Here is a 14,499-nt window from a genome sequence, read left to right as displayed (position 1 = left end):
GACCTCCCAGTAAATGCAGATCTGGCTGTCCTATTGTATGTCCTCACTAAATTATCGACACATCTTTTCTGTACCTAGGCGGCTCTGAGTGTCACGGAGATGGCTCTCGCTCTGAACAGATATATCTGCTCAGCGGTACTGCCAGTGCTGACACGGTGTGCTCCCCTGTTCTCTGGCACTGAACACTATGCATCGCTGGTTGATTCAACACTTCACACCATCTACAGGCTGTCCAAGGGCCGCTCTCTCACTAAGGCGCAGAGGGACACCATTGAGGAGTGTTTGCTAGCTATTTGCCAGTAAGTATGACACTTTCCCAGGCTCTTGTAATGGCTTTAGAGGACAGATTGTCCATGCTGTCAGGTGGCCTTCTGTATGCTGAAATGTTACTTTGGAAGTGCTTTCAATCATATTCCGTAATATGGCTTCTTACTTTAAGTTGTTTTGATTCAATGTTGCTAGGTATTTTGTTCTGTTTGAATATTAATGTGGTTCCATCTTCTTAGTTGCTGAGATGCTGCTGATGCTGGAACCACTCCGACCATTCAAGCATTCACCTTGCTTCCCAAATGCTGATCCTCCCCCATAGTGCAGTGTTAATGATGATTCCTGATGTTTCTTTAAGTAATAACAAATCATTTACCTTTGTGGCAAACATACTTTTAAACTGTTTGTCTTCATTTAGTACTCTGTGAAAATAAAATTTAACACAGCATGAGGCTGACGTACTCTAACTTTATAACACTATGAAACAAATCTTTAAAAACCTCTTGTAGGTATAAATGAGACTTGCACAAACATTAACTACATCTTCTAGTTAAGACAGTATTTCTTCATTTCATTTCAAAGCCCACTGAAACTCACAGCAGAACAAAGCAACAATGCAGTCTGAACCTATCACATGGCCCCAGCAACAGTCAATTGCTTACCACTTAAGGGGCAGCACCGGTTAGAAGTAACAAGTTAGAACTTGCTTAGGTTACAATGTTTCTCTGGTTTAGCAAAGGTGGGTGAAACACGGGACCTGGAGAGTTGATGGTATTTTTGTCTTTCCAAGGATCCTAAATGACGTAATATCTGTTGATGATAAAGGCCACAACAATATTATCATGGGCAAAGCTGCTGTAGTTAACATAGAGGTCGCTGTAGTGGCAGTTACAGTGGAGACTGCCATCGACGAAGCACCTGCCGACTGTGTCATCAACAAAAAACACATTTTTCAGTATGAGGTGGCAATACTAATTTCGTCCACGATGGCAGTGACTTGGAAGGTTTTTAACCTGGGCTTCCTTGGTGGAAGGAGTGGAAGGTTCAGAATGAACCTTTTATGAAGCAACTTGTGCCTTCTTAGAAGTAGTTGGACGTTCCTCTGTCTTGGAATGCGAATGATGGGCTTTTTTAACTTTCTTCTGTGATTTTTAGGGACAATCTTTCAGCAGATCTTTCTCTTTTCCTTGAAGCCATAGTTTTTGAGGCGCTATCACTATCCTCAGCTAGAGGGCATGCCTTCACTTTAAGCTTCTGAAGCCATAACAGAAGTCTAGCCTCTCTATCTCCCAAAGTATTTTGTGGAAAAATGCAGCAAATCTTACAGTCTCACCTGGTGGTCAGGTCGAAGGCAGTATATGCAGTTCATATATGAGTCCTCTGAATGAAGCCCCATTTTCCGACAGGTGGGACAAGGTCAAAATAACCATTTCTTGGTTGGAGCTGTGTAGGGAGAGCTGTCCTGGTGTGTGGTGGGTACCTATGGTACTTACACCTTATACCAGATCCAGGTATCCCCTCTTAGTGAAGTGTAGGCAGTGTCTAGAAGCCAGGCTCTCTAGAGTTAGCTGTGGATGAGCAGTCAAGGCTTATCTAGGAGACATGCAAAGCTCATGGAATACCACTGTAGTCACACAGCACTTACACATATGAAAGAAAACACTCAGGGGTTCATTATGACCCTGTGGTAAAAACCGACTACTGCTGCAGCAACGGCTGCCAAAAGACCTTTGCCGCGTCTATCAGCCATACGCTGGATTATGACCACAGCCAGATTCCTGCCAGAAGGATGGCGGAAATCCGGCTGTGGCCATGCTGGCGGATAGCGGATGTGGAGAAAAATACCACCAGCCTGTTGGCAGTACTTTCCTCCATATTAATGCCGACTGCCGGGGTCATAATGACCCCCTCAGTGTTACAAAAATAAAGGTACTTTATTTTAGTGAAACAATACCAAAAAGTACTAGAGAGGGAACCCTCCAACAGGAGGTAACACACTTGGTATGTAAACTAGTAATCAGCAATAGGCATAGAAAGTGATAGAAAACAGTGCAAATGCAGATAGACAATAGTGACCCTAGGGGGAGCCCAAACCATGTAGTAAAAGAAATTGAATGCAAACGCAGAACCCCCACCAAGGTAAGTGGAATGTGTAGAGGGGAGCTGGGGGTACTAGGAAACCCCGAAGATAAGTACCACAGTGTCCTCTAGCGACCAGGAAGAAAGGAGTAAGTTACTAGATTGTCCCCAAACCACCCAAAAGGAAGAAAATGCAACACCCAGGCAAGACTGTAAGAAACCAGCCATAGATTCCTGAAGAGGAAGACCTGTGGAAGAAAGGGACCAAGTCCAGAAGTCATAGAAGAGACCAGGAGGAGTCGGAGCTACTACCCAGCCAGCTGTGGATGCAAGAGGTGGCCGACGGTAGGACGAAGACGGTCAGGAATGCAGCCCTGGAGCAGGCGAAGAGTTCCTGGAGGATACAGTTGACATCCCACGCCTGATGGATGATTACAGTTGGTCAGTGGTGTGGAAAAGCCACCAACAAGCCTTGGTAAAGGCAGAGTTCGCGGAGAAGCAAAAGTGGAGCTGTCGGGGTCCAGCAAGGCCCAGGAGGACTCAACCCATGGTGGAGTCCTAGGGGGACCCTCAGCAAGGCACAGAGTCCATAGAAGAAGAGGCAGCCCCCACAGGAGACCCACTGGACGAGGAACCAGGAGTCACAGAGGAGCCCACGCAGCACTACTGGAGAATGGTCCCACGCCGCAGAAGAAGCATGCAGAGGGCTCTGCATCACAGGAAGGAGGGCTGGGACTACCCGAAGCCTGAAGATCCCTTGGAGGAGATGAAAACAAGCCTTGGTAGCTGCAAGAGACGCAGTGCACAGGGGTACTGTACAAGGGCTTACCTCCACCAAAGTTGGACAGCTGGCAGAGAGGACCAAGAGGACTAGTCCAGGCCACCACCCGTGATGCAGGATCCATGCAGCTCAGGATGAGACGAGATCCACACAGCCAGTCGGCATTGCAGTTTGTGCCTGCGGATGCAGGGGAGTGACTCCTTCACTGCAAGAGAGATTCCTTCTTCCTTCTCATGCAGAATGAAGACTTGTCGCCCTCAGAGGATGCACAGCCAAGGAAATGTTGCAGAAGCTGGAAGGAGCCGTGAAAACAATGTTGCAAGCAGTGTCTTCATCATGGATGCAGATTGTTGGTTCCTGGAGGATCCAGTTGCGGTTCCAGTCGCTAGAAGCCCAAGTAGAGGTTGCAGAGGAGTCCTGCTCGAATCTTGCAAGCTGAATCTGAGGACCCACCCAAGAGAGAGACCCTAAATAGCCCTGAAAGGGGGACTGACCACCTATCAGGAGGGGGTTGTGACGTCACCTGCCTGACCTGGCCACTCAGATGCTCCCAGAGGTCCCTTCCAACTTTTGATTTAAGATGGCAGAACCCAGGGACCCTCTGGAGGAGGAGCTCTGAGCACCACCCCTGGGGTGGCGATGGACAGGGGTGTGGTTACTCCCCTCCATTGTCCAGTTTCGCACAGGAGCAGGGACTGGAGGTCCCTGTACTGGTGTAGACTGGTTTATGCGGAGAGGGCACAAACCTTCAAAGCATACCTGTGGTTAGGGAGGCTACCTCTCCCAAGCCATGTAACATCTACTTCCAAAGGGAGAGGTTGTTACTCCAGTATTGAAACTTTCATAGATTCAAATGGTTGAATCATTCCCCGTAGTCGAGATGGGAGTCCCAGGTACCATTAATTAAGTAGTATTAACATAGGTTTAAACCTAAAGGCCCTTAGGCCTCTCAGTTTAGCACTCTGTCGAAGTAATTTTAAGAAAAAGACCAAACTTATGGGCCCACCAATCAGGCGACACCACCCTCTAGAACTTTCCTGAGAGAAGCTCCAGTTCCTCAGATTTTCTAAGCATAAGAGATAAGAGAGGTGAAGGTGAGGTTCTCCAGAGAGGCAGGTGGGTCGCACGTGAATCTATGAAAGATTCCAATACTGGAGAATGAAAGTTACAGGTAAATAACAAATTTTCTTACTTCAGTATTGGAACATTCATAGATTCACATAATTGAATCAGAGTAGTAAGCAGTACTGATGCGCATTGTAAAACATGTATCTCTTTCCATACATATATTCATCGCATATCTAAATAAACATATACATAACATTAGATATTAGACCTTTTGGACTTTTATGAGAATTTAGCATGCCTTTCAAACCCCTTTTTTCTTTTTCTTTTAATATATAAGCAATGTGAATATCGGAATTTAGGATGGTGGCATGAGAGATATAGCTCACCTTTACTGGAAAAGATTTCTGAGGACTGCCTGGTCCACCGCTACTTCTCCTTGAGACAATGCATCCAAGCAGTAATGTCCAGTAAAGGTATGGCTGCTTTTCCAAGTTGCTGCGCTGTCTTGGAGCGGTACACCTGCTAACAGTGCTGCTCATGAGGATACTGCACGCGTTGAGTGTGCACACACAGAGGTTTGCAATGGATTGCCCGCTGCTGGATGGCAAAACCGGATTGCTGAAGAAATCCATCTTGTGATGCTCTGTTTGGAGAGCGGTTGACCCCGTCTGGGTGTGCTGAAAGCCACATAGTTGGCTGGTTTAAAAAAATGCTTTGGTCCTGTCCAGATAGAATTTAATGAATCTTTCAGTGTCTAAAGAGTGTAGAGCCTTCTCCGCTGGAGTTGTAGGATTTGAAAAGAATGTCTTTAAAACAAAGGGATCATTTAAATGGAAGCCTGAGGGGACTTTTGGTATGAAACGCGGGTTCGTGCGTAAGAATATTCTATCTTGTTTAATCTGTAAAAAGGGATCTTGTATAGTCCGTTCTTGTATCTCACTGACTCGCCTGGCTGATGTTAGAGCAATAAGGAAAGCTACTTTCCAGGAAAGGAACTTCGTAGAAGCTCTATGGATTGGTTTAAATGGTTGCTTCATGATTTGCACAAGAACAATGTTTAGATTCCAGGAGGGAGGAGGAGGTCTCAAGGGTGGAAAAACTCTGAAAAGCCTTAGAAATCGTTTTATCAATCAGGAGGACCATAATGAAGGTGAAGAATCTGACAGTCTATAAGACGCAATTGTCTTCCAGTACACGCATAAAATGGTGGCCTCACACTCACAAAGTCCATGAAAATGGAACTGGAGTTTGTGGGGGCACCTCTGCTAGTGCAGGGTTGCCCTCAAACACAGGTACTTTCACCCTGCTCTCTGGGCTAAGACTACCTGCCATAGGGGTGACTTACAGTGACCTGTTGCAGTGACCTGTAGTGAAGAAGGGTGCATGCACCCTTTCACGCAGGATGTAATGGCAGGCCTGTAAATACACCTTTGCATGGGCTTCCCATAGGTGACATAATACATGCTGCAGCCCATGGGGATACCTTGGTACCCCAATACCATATTCTAGGAACTTTAATAGGGGCACCAGTATGCCAGATGTGGGGTGTAAGTAACCAAGTTAGAAGGGAGAGAGCATAGTCACAGGGGTCCTGATTAGCAGGATACCAGTGAACACAGTCAAACACACCAACAACAGGCAGAAAATGGGGGTAACCATGCCAAGAAAGAGGGTACTTTCCTACAACTATGTATCACAATATTCCCCATCAGAGGAATATATAGCTGTTAAATAGAAGCTGAGCTTTGGGGTACTCCACAACACAACATGAGATTACGCAACAAATTGATTTTAAAGATCTTTATGTGATAAAAATGATATCCACTTTAATATCCCGCCATTCACATCCAGAACATGTTTCAGACAAGTGAGAAGAGGCTTGTGGTCAGAGTTGTCAAAAGAAAGCAAACGATCCAAAAGGATCAACACCGCAGCCTGATCCTTATGGCAGAGTTTCATTCATTGTTTCCTGGATATCTTTAACAGTGGTCTTATCCTTCTGAGACTCCTAAAGCCTAAAGCATAATTTGAGATTAAAAATTCATTTTCCAAGTATTTCTGCAGATGGGTAGTAACAACACAGTCTATTACCTTAGACTATCGATTAATCCATCCTCCAAAGGAATGCTAGGAGTAAAAAGCTTGAGGCCAGCCCTTTTCAATACAGTTTGATTTAACTCACCTGGATAGATACTTCTCTTATATCCTCGAAGAAAACTAATCAGAGGTAGTGAGCCTTTAGGGGAAGATGTGCACTCATTGCACAGGCAACTTTCATGTTGCAGGATGCACAGCTTGCGGCTGAACATCATTGGGACTAGTCCATCCTGGCAGTTCCATGGTTGCAGTCATCCTTTTAGGTGTTTCATGACCTGTGAGGTGTGTTGGGTGGGTAGGTGCAGTACCCAGGAGTTCTGCATTGGTTGAAAGATGTCAAACATGCACGTGTACCACACGTGCTTAGTCAATGCCATGTACTAGAAAAGAGAGGCATGGACAAGCCATATGAATTGCCATTTCCAGGATGGTGGCCATTCCACCTACAGCTGCATTAGGTTCCCAATTCAAGATCAAGTTGAGTCTTTTCCTATGATGTCAGTTTCTGCTAGAATCATATATAAAGGAGGTATTAATGAGTGGGGGATACGTTGCAACACTTTTGTTACCTTATTTTTGTCACACTTGTAGGAAGCTAGCTCTTTGTTTATTGGTCCAAAATGAGGTACACCCTGCAAAGAGTCCAAGCAATCCCCAGAAGTATCACAGAGGCACAAATGACACACCAAATGCTCTCTTTTTGGGTAGTGTGGTCGAGCAGTTAAGCATATCAGAGTGTAGTGGTAAGCATGTAAGTCACACACTCACACAGTAAATGAGACACACGTTCAATAAAGAAATCCAACACCAATTCATAAATAACACATACTTTTATATAAACTTTGAGACCAAGGTCCCCGGAGTCAGGAGAGTACTTTTCGTGGTATGAATATTTAGAGTTTTTAAAAGTAGACAGTGCATCTTTCAGAAATCTGCAATGCAGACCTATGGAGCAAAACAAGATAGCAATTCAGGAAGGGTACAATGATTTACAGGACCAATCTCCTGGTCTTAAGGGGGTTTTGGGGCAAGGTCCACGGCCATACCAACAGGTCACCTCGGGGAGCTCTGGTGCGTCTGGATGCAGAGGTGCAGGGGTGTGTTACGGCATTGAGTGTCCCATTCAAGTCTAAGAGGATCGGTCCAGTTGCAAAGTCACTGTTGGGATGGACTGGATGGACAGTCATTAGGAACCCACATGGGGGCTCAGTCCTTGAGGTCCTTGTGCACGTGGGAACACAGCCTGTCCACTTCTCCTCGGGCTGGAGGGCACGGGTGTCTTCTGGTGTCTGGTCCAGCACTGGAGTTTCTTGCAGTTGCAAGGGGGTCCGCAGAAACACTCTGCAGCCGTGGACTGGGGGTCTAGTCTGACCCAGCCAACTAATGGGCTCAGGTCACACTAGGTGGGGTGACGTGCAAACACCCTTGATTCTTTTCTTCTGGGTCTAGGGCATCACTCTGTCCAGAGTTCCTAAATTCCACCACATGCGAGTTGGTGGAATTTCCTGAGTTGTGTCCACTTCAGGCTGGCCACCCTAGGGGTGTTCCCAGTCTGGAAGTGTGGCACGCCTCCTGCATAGCTAAGTGCTCTGCCTATCCAGGAGCCAGATGGGCCCTGAGGCAGTGGGTTTGGCATCCTCCTTTGAGGAAGGCCAGTTCTGCATATCAAAGGCATTGGGCTTATTTGAATCTCCTGCCTTGAAATGCAGGTCATCCTGTGGGGAGGGGTGGGTAACACCTCAGCCCAGACAGGCTTTTGTTTCTGACTTCTAAAGAGTGGAGGCCTTCCCCCATGGAGGTCAGATTTTCATCTGTTGCTGGAAGGCTGGCGAGAACTGGTCAGTGAGCTCACAAGCAGTTGGTAGGTTTTTCAGGGGGCATCTCTAAGGAGCCCACTGGGTGCATGTATTAATAAATTCATCACTAAATTCAGTTGGGGTTTATTAATATGTTTGATACCAATCATCCCTTGTTTCAGAGAAGCCATAGTGTAGCTGGGGAACTCGTAGTGACAAGTGTCCAGCATATGTATTTAAAATGGTTTCCCTGTGCACTTATTGTATCTAAGAATTGCCAAAGACATAGTAGGGGCATATTTGCTCATACATATATGCCCTCACTTTTAATGTAACACACCCTGCTTAGGGCTGAAGGCTTGCTGTAGGGGTGACTTACAAATATTAGAAGCAGTGTTTTAGGGGACATGACACACAAGGGTGTGCCATGTCATGTTTTTAATTTTGGGAGCACCTTGTTAGTCAGCCTGCAATGTCAGTCTGTATAAGGTTGATGCTGGGTCCATAAGAGTGGCGCAAGTTGTGCTGCAGCTCTGAGGGCCCCTCTTCAGTACCCATGCCCTAAGTACCAGGGGCACCATTTACTAGGGACTTACAGGGGGCTGACGGGCCTGGCCACTTGTGGATCAAGTGACCAGGTGTCTTGTTTTAGGGAAGGAACACTGGCTCTGGGGACCTGGTTAGCAGGAACCCAGTGCACTTCAGTCAAAATTGCAACTAAAGACCAAGCAAAAGTTGGGGGTACTGCAACCAGAACCCAGCTCCCTACAACACTTATCTCCCAGTTGTTACTATTTTTGTCCCTGATTTTTGCATCTTACAGCCTCAGTTCCCAGTCATTTGGTGGGCGTTTTTTGCTTGGATATTTTCTCTTCCCTGATGTCAGGATGAACTTGGTCCCTTGCATACAAACCTCTGCATAATCTTCATCTTCAGTTAAGGGCTATAAGATTGCCAAGGAGGCTGTTTGCTCTTTATGACTTTTTTCTCCTAGCTTAGAACCTCTTAAGGACACACCTGTCACTTTTCACATGTGCTGTTAAGTGCCGGGTGGCACTGTGGCTACAGAGAGGAGTCTTCCTTCCCTTGGGCAATGAAGAAGAAAACTTAACAAACCTTTACAGTGTCCAGTATTGCCAGGCCTTCACACCTTCTCAGAAGAGAGGCAATCAGTACAAGAGATAAACCCTCCACTAATTGATTGATACTTTCCTTGCTTTGGGACATTGGTAGAATGTTAATTTTGATCCTCATGGGCATAAACTAGGGATTATAATTATCACATCAGTTGGGAGAATAGCCAAACAAGTAAATCCTCTTTTCTGGAATATTTGGCAGTCTGCTACATAATTGTTTAATCTGTGTGTCTCAGTTACAATTTTCCACTCATTGTACAGATATTCTAATGAATGGATGATTGCATGGTCAGATAGATTGTTTTCTGGGTAGCTTGTTAGATGGGCTAAAGAAAAGTCTAGCAGTGAGATGAGGATAACCAAACAATATTGTATAAAAAGTTATTAGTCTGCTCCTGGGTACCCTCACAGGTGACAAGCAGCACTCTACAAATCCACCTTACATTACATTACCTTACATTGCAGTATAAAAGGGGCTTGTGAAAGCAAAAGATGGTGCCAATTTAATGCAGACTGGTAAAGAGATATTAAGACTCTATTAAGGTCCTCTCTATAGCAGACTGTTGTGCTGGGTGTCTGCTTACTGCAATGTAAGTAAAAGGGCAAAAACTGGTAAGTTACAAACACTGTTTAGGCGGGTAAAATGCCCTGCTTATCTACTACCATATTACATGCCCTATGACTGCTGTACAGTTAGGTATTTAGGTACTAAATTGTGTCTGCGTATAATAAAGAGCCTAGGATAATAGTAACCTGGACCCAGTACTGCCAAATAGGTTGTAGGTACTGGATCACCCTCTGCCTAGTTAAACATAAATATGCTCATAGAAGTAGATATTGCAGAGCAAATGTCTCTCAAACAGATTTGTTGTATTTATTCACAAGGAACTTCTAAAGTTGCTGAAGCACACACAGTTGCTGTGGTTATGTAATTTATTAAGATTGATGGAGCAATGTCAGTGATTGAATTGTTCAGATGAGTAGATGTGCTCATCAGAGTAAGTATTGGTGAAGCAAACATATGTTGTCCAAAGACAGGTTCTGTAATCAGGTCTGTGGTCAATATCAAGACATATTCTTATTTGCTACAACAACCGATATGTATTTCGCCCCTCTATGGTACAGCGTTGGCTGGGGCTTTTTTAAGGGTTACGTTTGACCTATATGAAGTCCAAGTAGCACCTAAGTCATCATCACAGTGTGAAGTCTCAGGCTGGAGAGAGGATGTTTTTTTTTGTCCAAGATAACCCCTGAGATCTGGTCCTTGTGCAGCTATATTGTTCATAACCCAGATTACTCTGGAACGATCTTTGTTTAGATAACATACGTTTGCTACACCAGTAATTACAATAAGTATGCAAGTAATAGCTAAACCGTGTCTGATAACATGGTAATATATTGTGATCATTGTAGTATCTTGGGACTTTGCATTTCAACAGTGACATGCTATGCTGTGGTCTGTTCTTTCGGTCCTCAGTAACCTGATGGTCAATGACCAAGTTTTTATACTTTTTGTACAAGTAATACTGGTTGTTGGCTAGGTGGCAATATTGACTTTGGAGCAGAGGTCTGTTACTGATCAACAGGAACCCACTTGTATCAATGCTCGAGGAAAAAGAAAGTCCAACTCTGGCCATCATTATTGCGTACGGCATTGCAGATTACACATGGCTCTCTCTGTTCCCTTACAGGCACCTGAAACCAGCTATGCTTCAACAGCTGCTACGACGCCTTGTCTTTGATGTGCCCCTACTGACTGAGTACTGCAAGATGCCCCTTAAGGTAAAAACAGCTGTTCGTGACAGATCCTTGTGCAGCAAAACAAGTACACTCACTTTATTTCATCATAGATGGAATTAATGTGAGATTAAGTGACCGGTGGAAGAAATGATTGCATCTGTTTATAAAGCTCCACGTGATCATTTGCTTTGTGATGCCGATGCCTTAGATAAATATTTAAAAATAGCATTTTTTGTTGAAAAACACATTGATTTCCTAAGACAAAAGAATCAAAGACATAAAAGAATCAAAGGAGCCTATTTATAAAACAGTCAGGCAGTGCAGCGCAGCAAGTTACCTCGCTGCGCTGCACTGCGTGACAGGGAAAGGTCAGAAATGGGTGATATCTAAGGCAATATGACGCATTCCTGCCTTTACCCAGCGCTGGCACACCATAGTGCAAAGGTGCCACTGTTCCATGCAGGACTGTTTTTTTTGCAGGAAGGGGCATCTCCTTCACAAAAATAATCCTTTGACGCCTCGTCAGGGGTAGTAAGCACTATATAATTACTATTACAATACAATACAATATTCCTGTGTGTGCTGCAGAGTACAGCACACATAGAAAGAGGAAGTAACAAGGAGAAGTAATGACACTTCTCCTTGTTACTCCTCTCCTGAGAAGGCGTAACTTTTTGGCGCATTCCCAGGTTTACTAGTTCTGGTTATTCTGGGAATGCGTCAAAAACCAAGAGAGTTGCGCGGAAACACCCATGCAACGCCCATGGAATGCCTTCCCAGAGCAGAGTAAGGCAGCACGGTGATTTGTGGTGTGTCCCCTTACACCAGATTTATGGAGCCCCTCAGGTCTATGCAAAGTGACCTTACGTGGCTTCATAAACCTGACTTAAGGTTTGCGTTGCTCGAAACACAAACCAGTTCATAAGTAGGCCCATAGTATCAATATTCCTTTTCCAGGGGCTCCGCATCATCAGATCTTTATTCATAATTATAACCGCTGAATATCCCTGCATGTGTGTTGGATCCCAAAACACCTTTTTTTCTAAATTGAAGTAAACAACCCCCACTAGATATAAAAGTAACTATGTTCTTTTAAATGCGATTATTTCTTTTTGATATTTGTCCTTAAGTGGCATTGAGCATTTAAACATGTATTTACAAGCAAATGTAGCGGCATTGGTGACCAACACCTTTTTTATTTTGTTGTTAAATTAAAATTTCCTTAACTATAAAGATTTACTTCAAAGAAAACTGTTGAAGCGCTCCACAGCTGCAAAGTCCAGTAGAGTGAGAGGCATTTTTTCTGCTCTGCAAGCCTGATCACCAATAGAGAAGCGGCATAGAAGCCCCTTTTTATTTCGTTTTTTTTTAGAGAAAAAACGCAAGAACATTGTTTTTAAAGAAAGCCGAAAGCCTTACGTGTATGAAACAATGCACTGGCCCTTTAAGGCAATGAAGCAACTACTCAGCAGCAGAACTGAGCAGTCAGCTGGTCCTTCAGTTCATTCTTCTGCTCTGCTAATAGGATCCCAGAACACTAAGCTTTTTGCTTCACACAGCGTGATTTATGTTCTGCTTCCTTTTAAGATATTTTCTCACAGATAGGGTGGCATAATGAGGCAGTTTTTCACAGATTTTTTTCTCTCAAGGTCTGAAGGTCTCCTTTTGTCAGAAACTCAGCCACAGTATAGGTCTATGGTGAAGATATTATTTTTCACCTTGACTTTGCTTTGTGATATGTTTTTGTCTGAAAATATTCTTTGTTCTGTGTGGCTGGATGCATGCACAGAGAGACAGTGAGAACCGTTTTGGTTTTTTTGTGTTCCAGGTCCTTTCATAAGCAAAGGGGCACCTTCTCCTGTCTGGGATAAACCAGTGAAGCTTAAGGAGCACAGGGGAAATTTGTCCTTACTTGTGTTTCCTATTCTCAGCATCCGGAGAGGTTCATTCAAAGGGTTTTCCAAACTTTTTGCTCATCCTAGAATGGCTCTATGGAGAGCCTCCCGGTCTTAAGATGCTCCATATGGATTAACGTCAGGAGCGGCTCCTCCACAATGGCATGGGAGTGTCATCCCTCTGGCCAAGAGCCAGGAGATGAAAAATAAAACAATAGCTTACTATGTTTTTATTTTTCCGATGATGGCTCAACCAGCAGTGCAGGGGGGCGGGGCTGGGTCATGGGAGGTGGGAGGGAGGAGGAGGAGAGAGGGTACCTAAGTGCACGTGTGTGTTGGCCGGCCAAACACACATGTGCACTTAGGTTTCTCCTGCCCGGCTGTGCTGAACAGCCAGGCTGAAGAAACTGCACAGACCCCAGGGCTGTGTCTAAGTAGCAGTCCGAGCTGTTCAGACCGATCCCGGTGCTGCTTTCATGCTAGGTTTAGCATGAAAGCAGGGCTAGGATTGCTGGGGAGTCTGTGCTGGTGTCCCAGTGAATGCTTGGACACCACCAGAAGAGGAGTGAGGCAGCAGGAGGCGGTGGGGATGGAAAAGGTAAGTTTTAAAAAAAATGTTTCTGTTGTTTCCCCTGTCCCCATCGCCCCCTCTCCCCCTCACATTGACATTTGCGGCTGCTGCCACTGATCAGAGCTCTCTGTTTATCGGCTTGGCTCCTGAATTCAATTAATTCCAACTGCTAGACATTCCAGAAGACCGCAAAGAAATATTGTCCAAAACCAGAGTGGTATCCACCAATAAAACAAACACAGCAAAATGAACATGTTTATGTATCGGGAGTACTGAGCATGATTTGAACCCTGTATCTTCACTTCCTCAACAGATATTACCATATCTTCTGCACTTGGCAAGGTCAGGACTGAACCCCGCTTCAGTCAGGGTTCATCTGGCAGCCATTTGATGTTTCAAACGAACTTGGAACCAATTATCCATTTTGTTTAACAGGCTTGTTAAAGAGTTTCTTAAGGGTCTTTTTAGAGTGTCTGCACCAATAAGACATCCCCCACCATCATGAAAGCTAAATGTGGTGCTATCTCATCTGATAAGAGTACTTTTGAGCCAATACAAAAGGGCACAACAAAAGCATATCTCGTTTGGTAGTAGCCATTCTTTTATCCCTAATATCAGCTAGATGAGTCTATGAAATTCAATTCTTTACAATCAAAGAACCATCCCTCAAGTTAAGTGATCATAGCGTCATTTTACGGATAAATCCACATTTTACACCTAAAGTACCATCTAACTTTCATCTAAGCAAACTGGTGATTTTTAAAAACATATTTACCAAACTCAAGCACTGAGACAGAAAGAGCCCTTCATACTTTAGATGTTAAAAGTTGTGTAAAGTTTTCCATTGACAGAAGCTCATCAATCTATGAACGATAATACAAGAGGACTTCATTTACAGGTAAGTAACTTTTTTGTTCTTATTTCACTCGTCAGTGCTCATTTAATCTACCCCAAAAGGATGAAAAGCAGAGTCAGTCATTTTGCGATTTGTACCTCTAGATTATGCTAGGATTTTGCCCCAGATTATGCCAGGATATCTATTGTGAACAGTTAATGAAATGAGATATCT

General features: G+C 44.4%; 1 protein-coding gene across 9 annotated transcripts in view; it reads left to right on the top strand.

The window, feature by feature from the left end:
* RYR3 (ryanodine receptor 3) overlaps nt 1-14,499 on the top strand; it is a 1,450,647-nt gene that overhangs the window by 755,855 nt on the left and 680,293 nt on the right. For all 9 annotated transcript variants that reach the window (XM_069208992.1, XM_069208994.1, XM_069208991.1 and 6 more), the window contains 2 exons: nt 79-299; nt 10,916-11,006. In XM_069208992.1, the coding sequence (XP_069065093.1) occupies nt 79-299; nt 10,916-11,006 (312 nt within the window). The remainder of the gene's footprint in view (nt 1-78; nt 300-10,915; nt 11,007-14,499) is intronic.

Source organism: Pleurodeles waltl, chromosome 9 (genome assembly GCF_031143425.1).
Source record: "Pleurodeles waltl isolate 20211129_DDA chromosome 9, aPleWal1.hap1.20221129, whole genome shotgun sequence".
Taxonomy (NCBI): domain Eukaryota; kingdom Metazoa; phylum Chordata; class Amphibia; order Caudata; family Salamandridae; genus Pleurodeles; species Pleurodeles waltl.
Note: the sequence above shows the minus strand (reverse complement) of the source record. Positions and strands in the feature narration are given on the sequence as shown.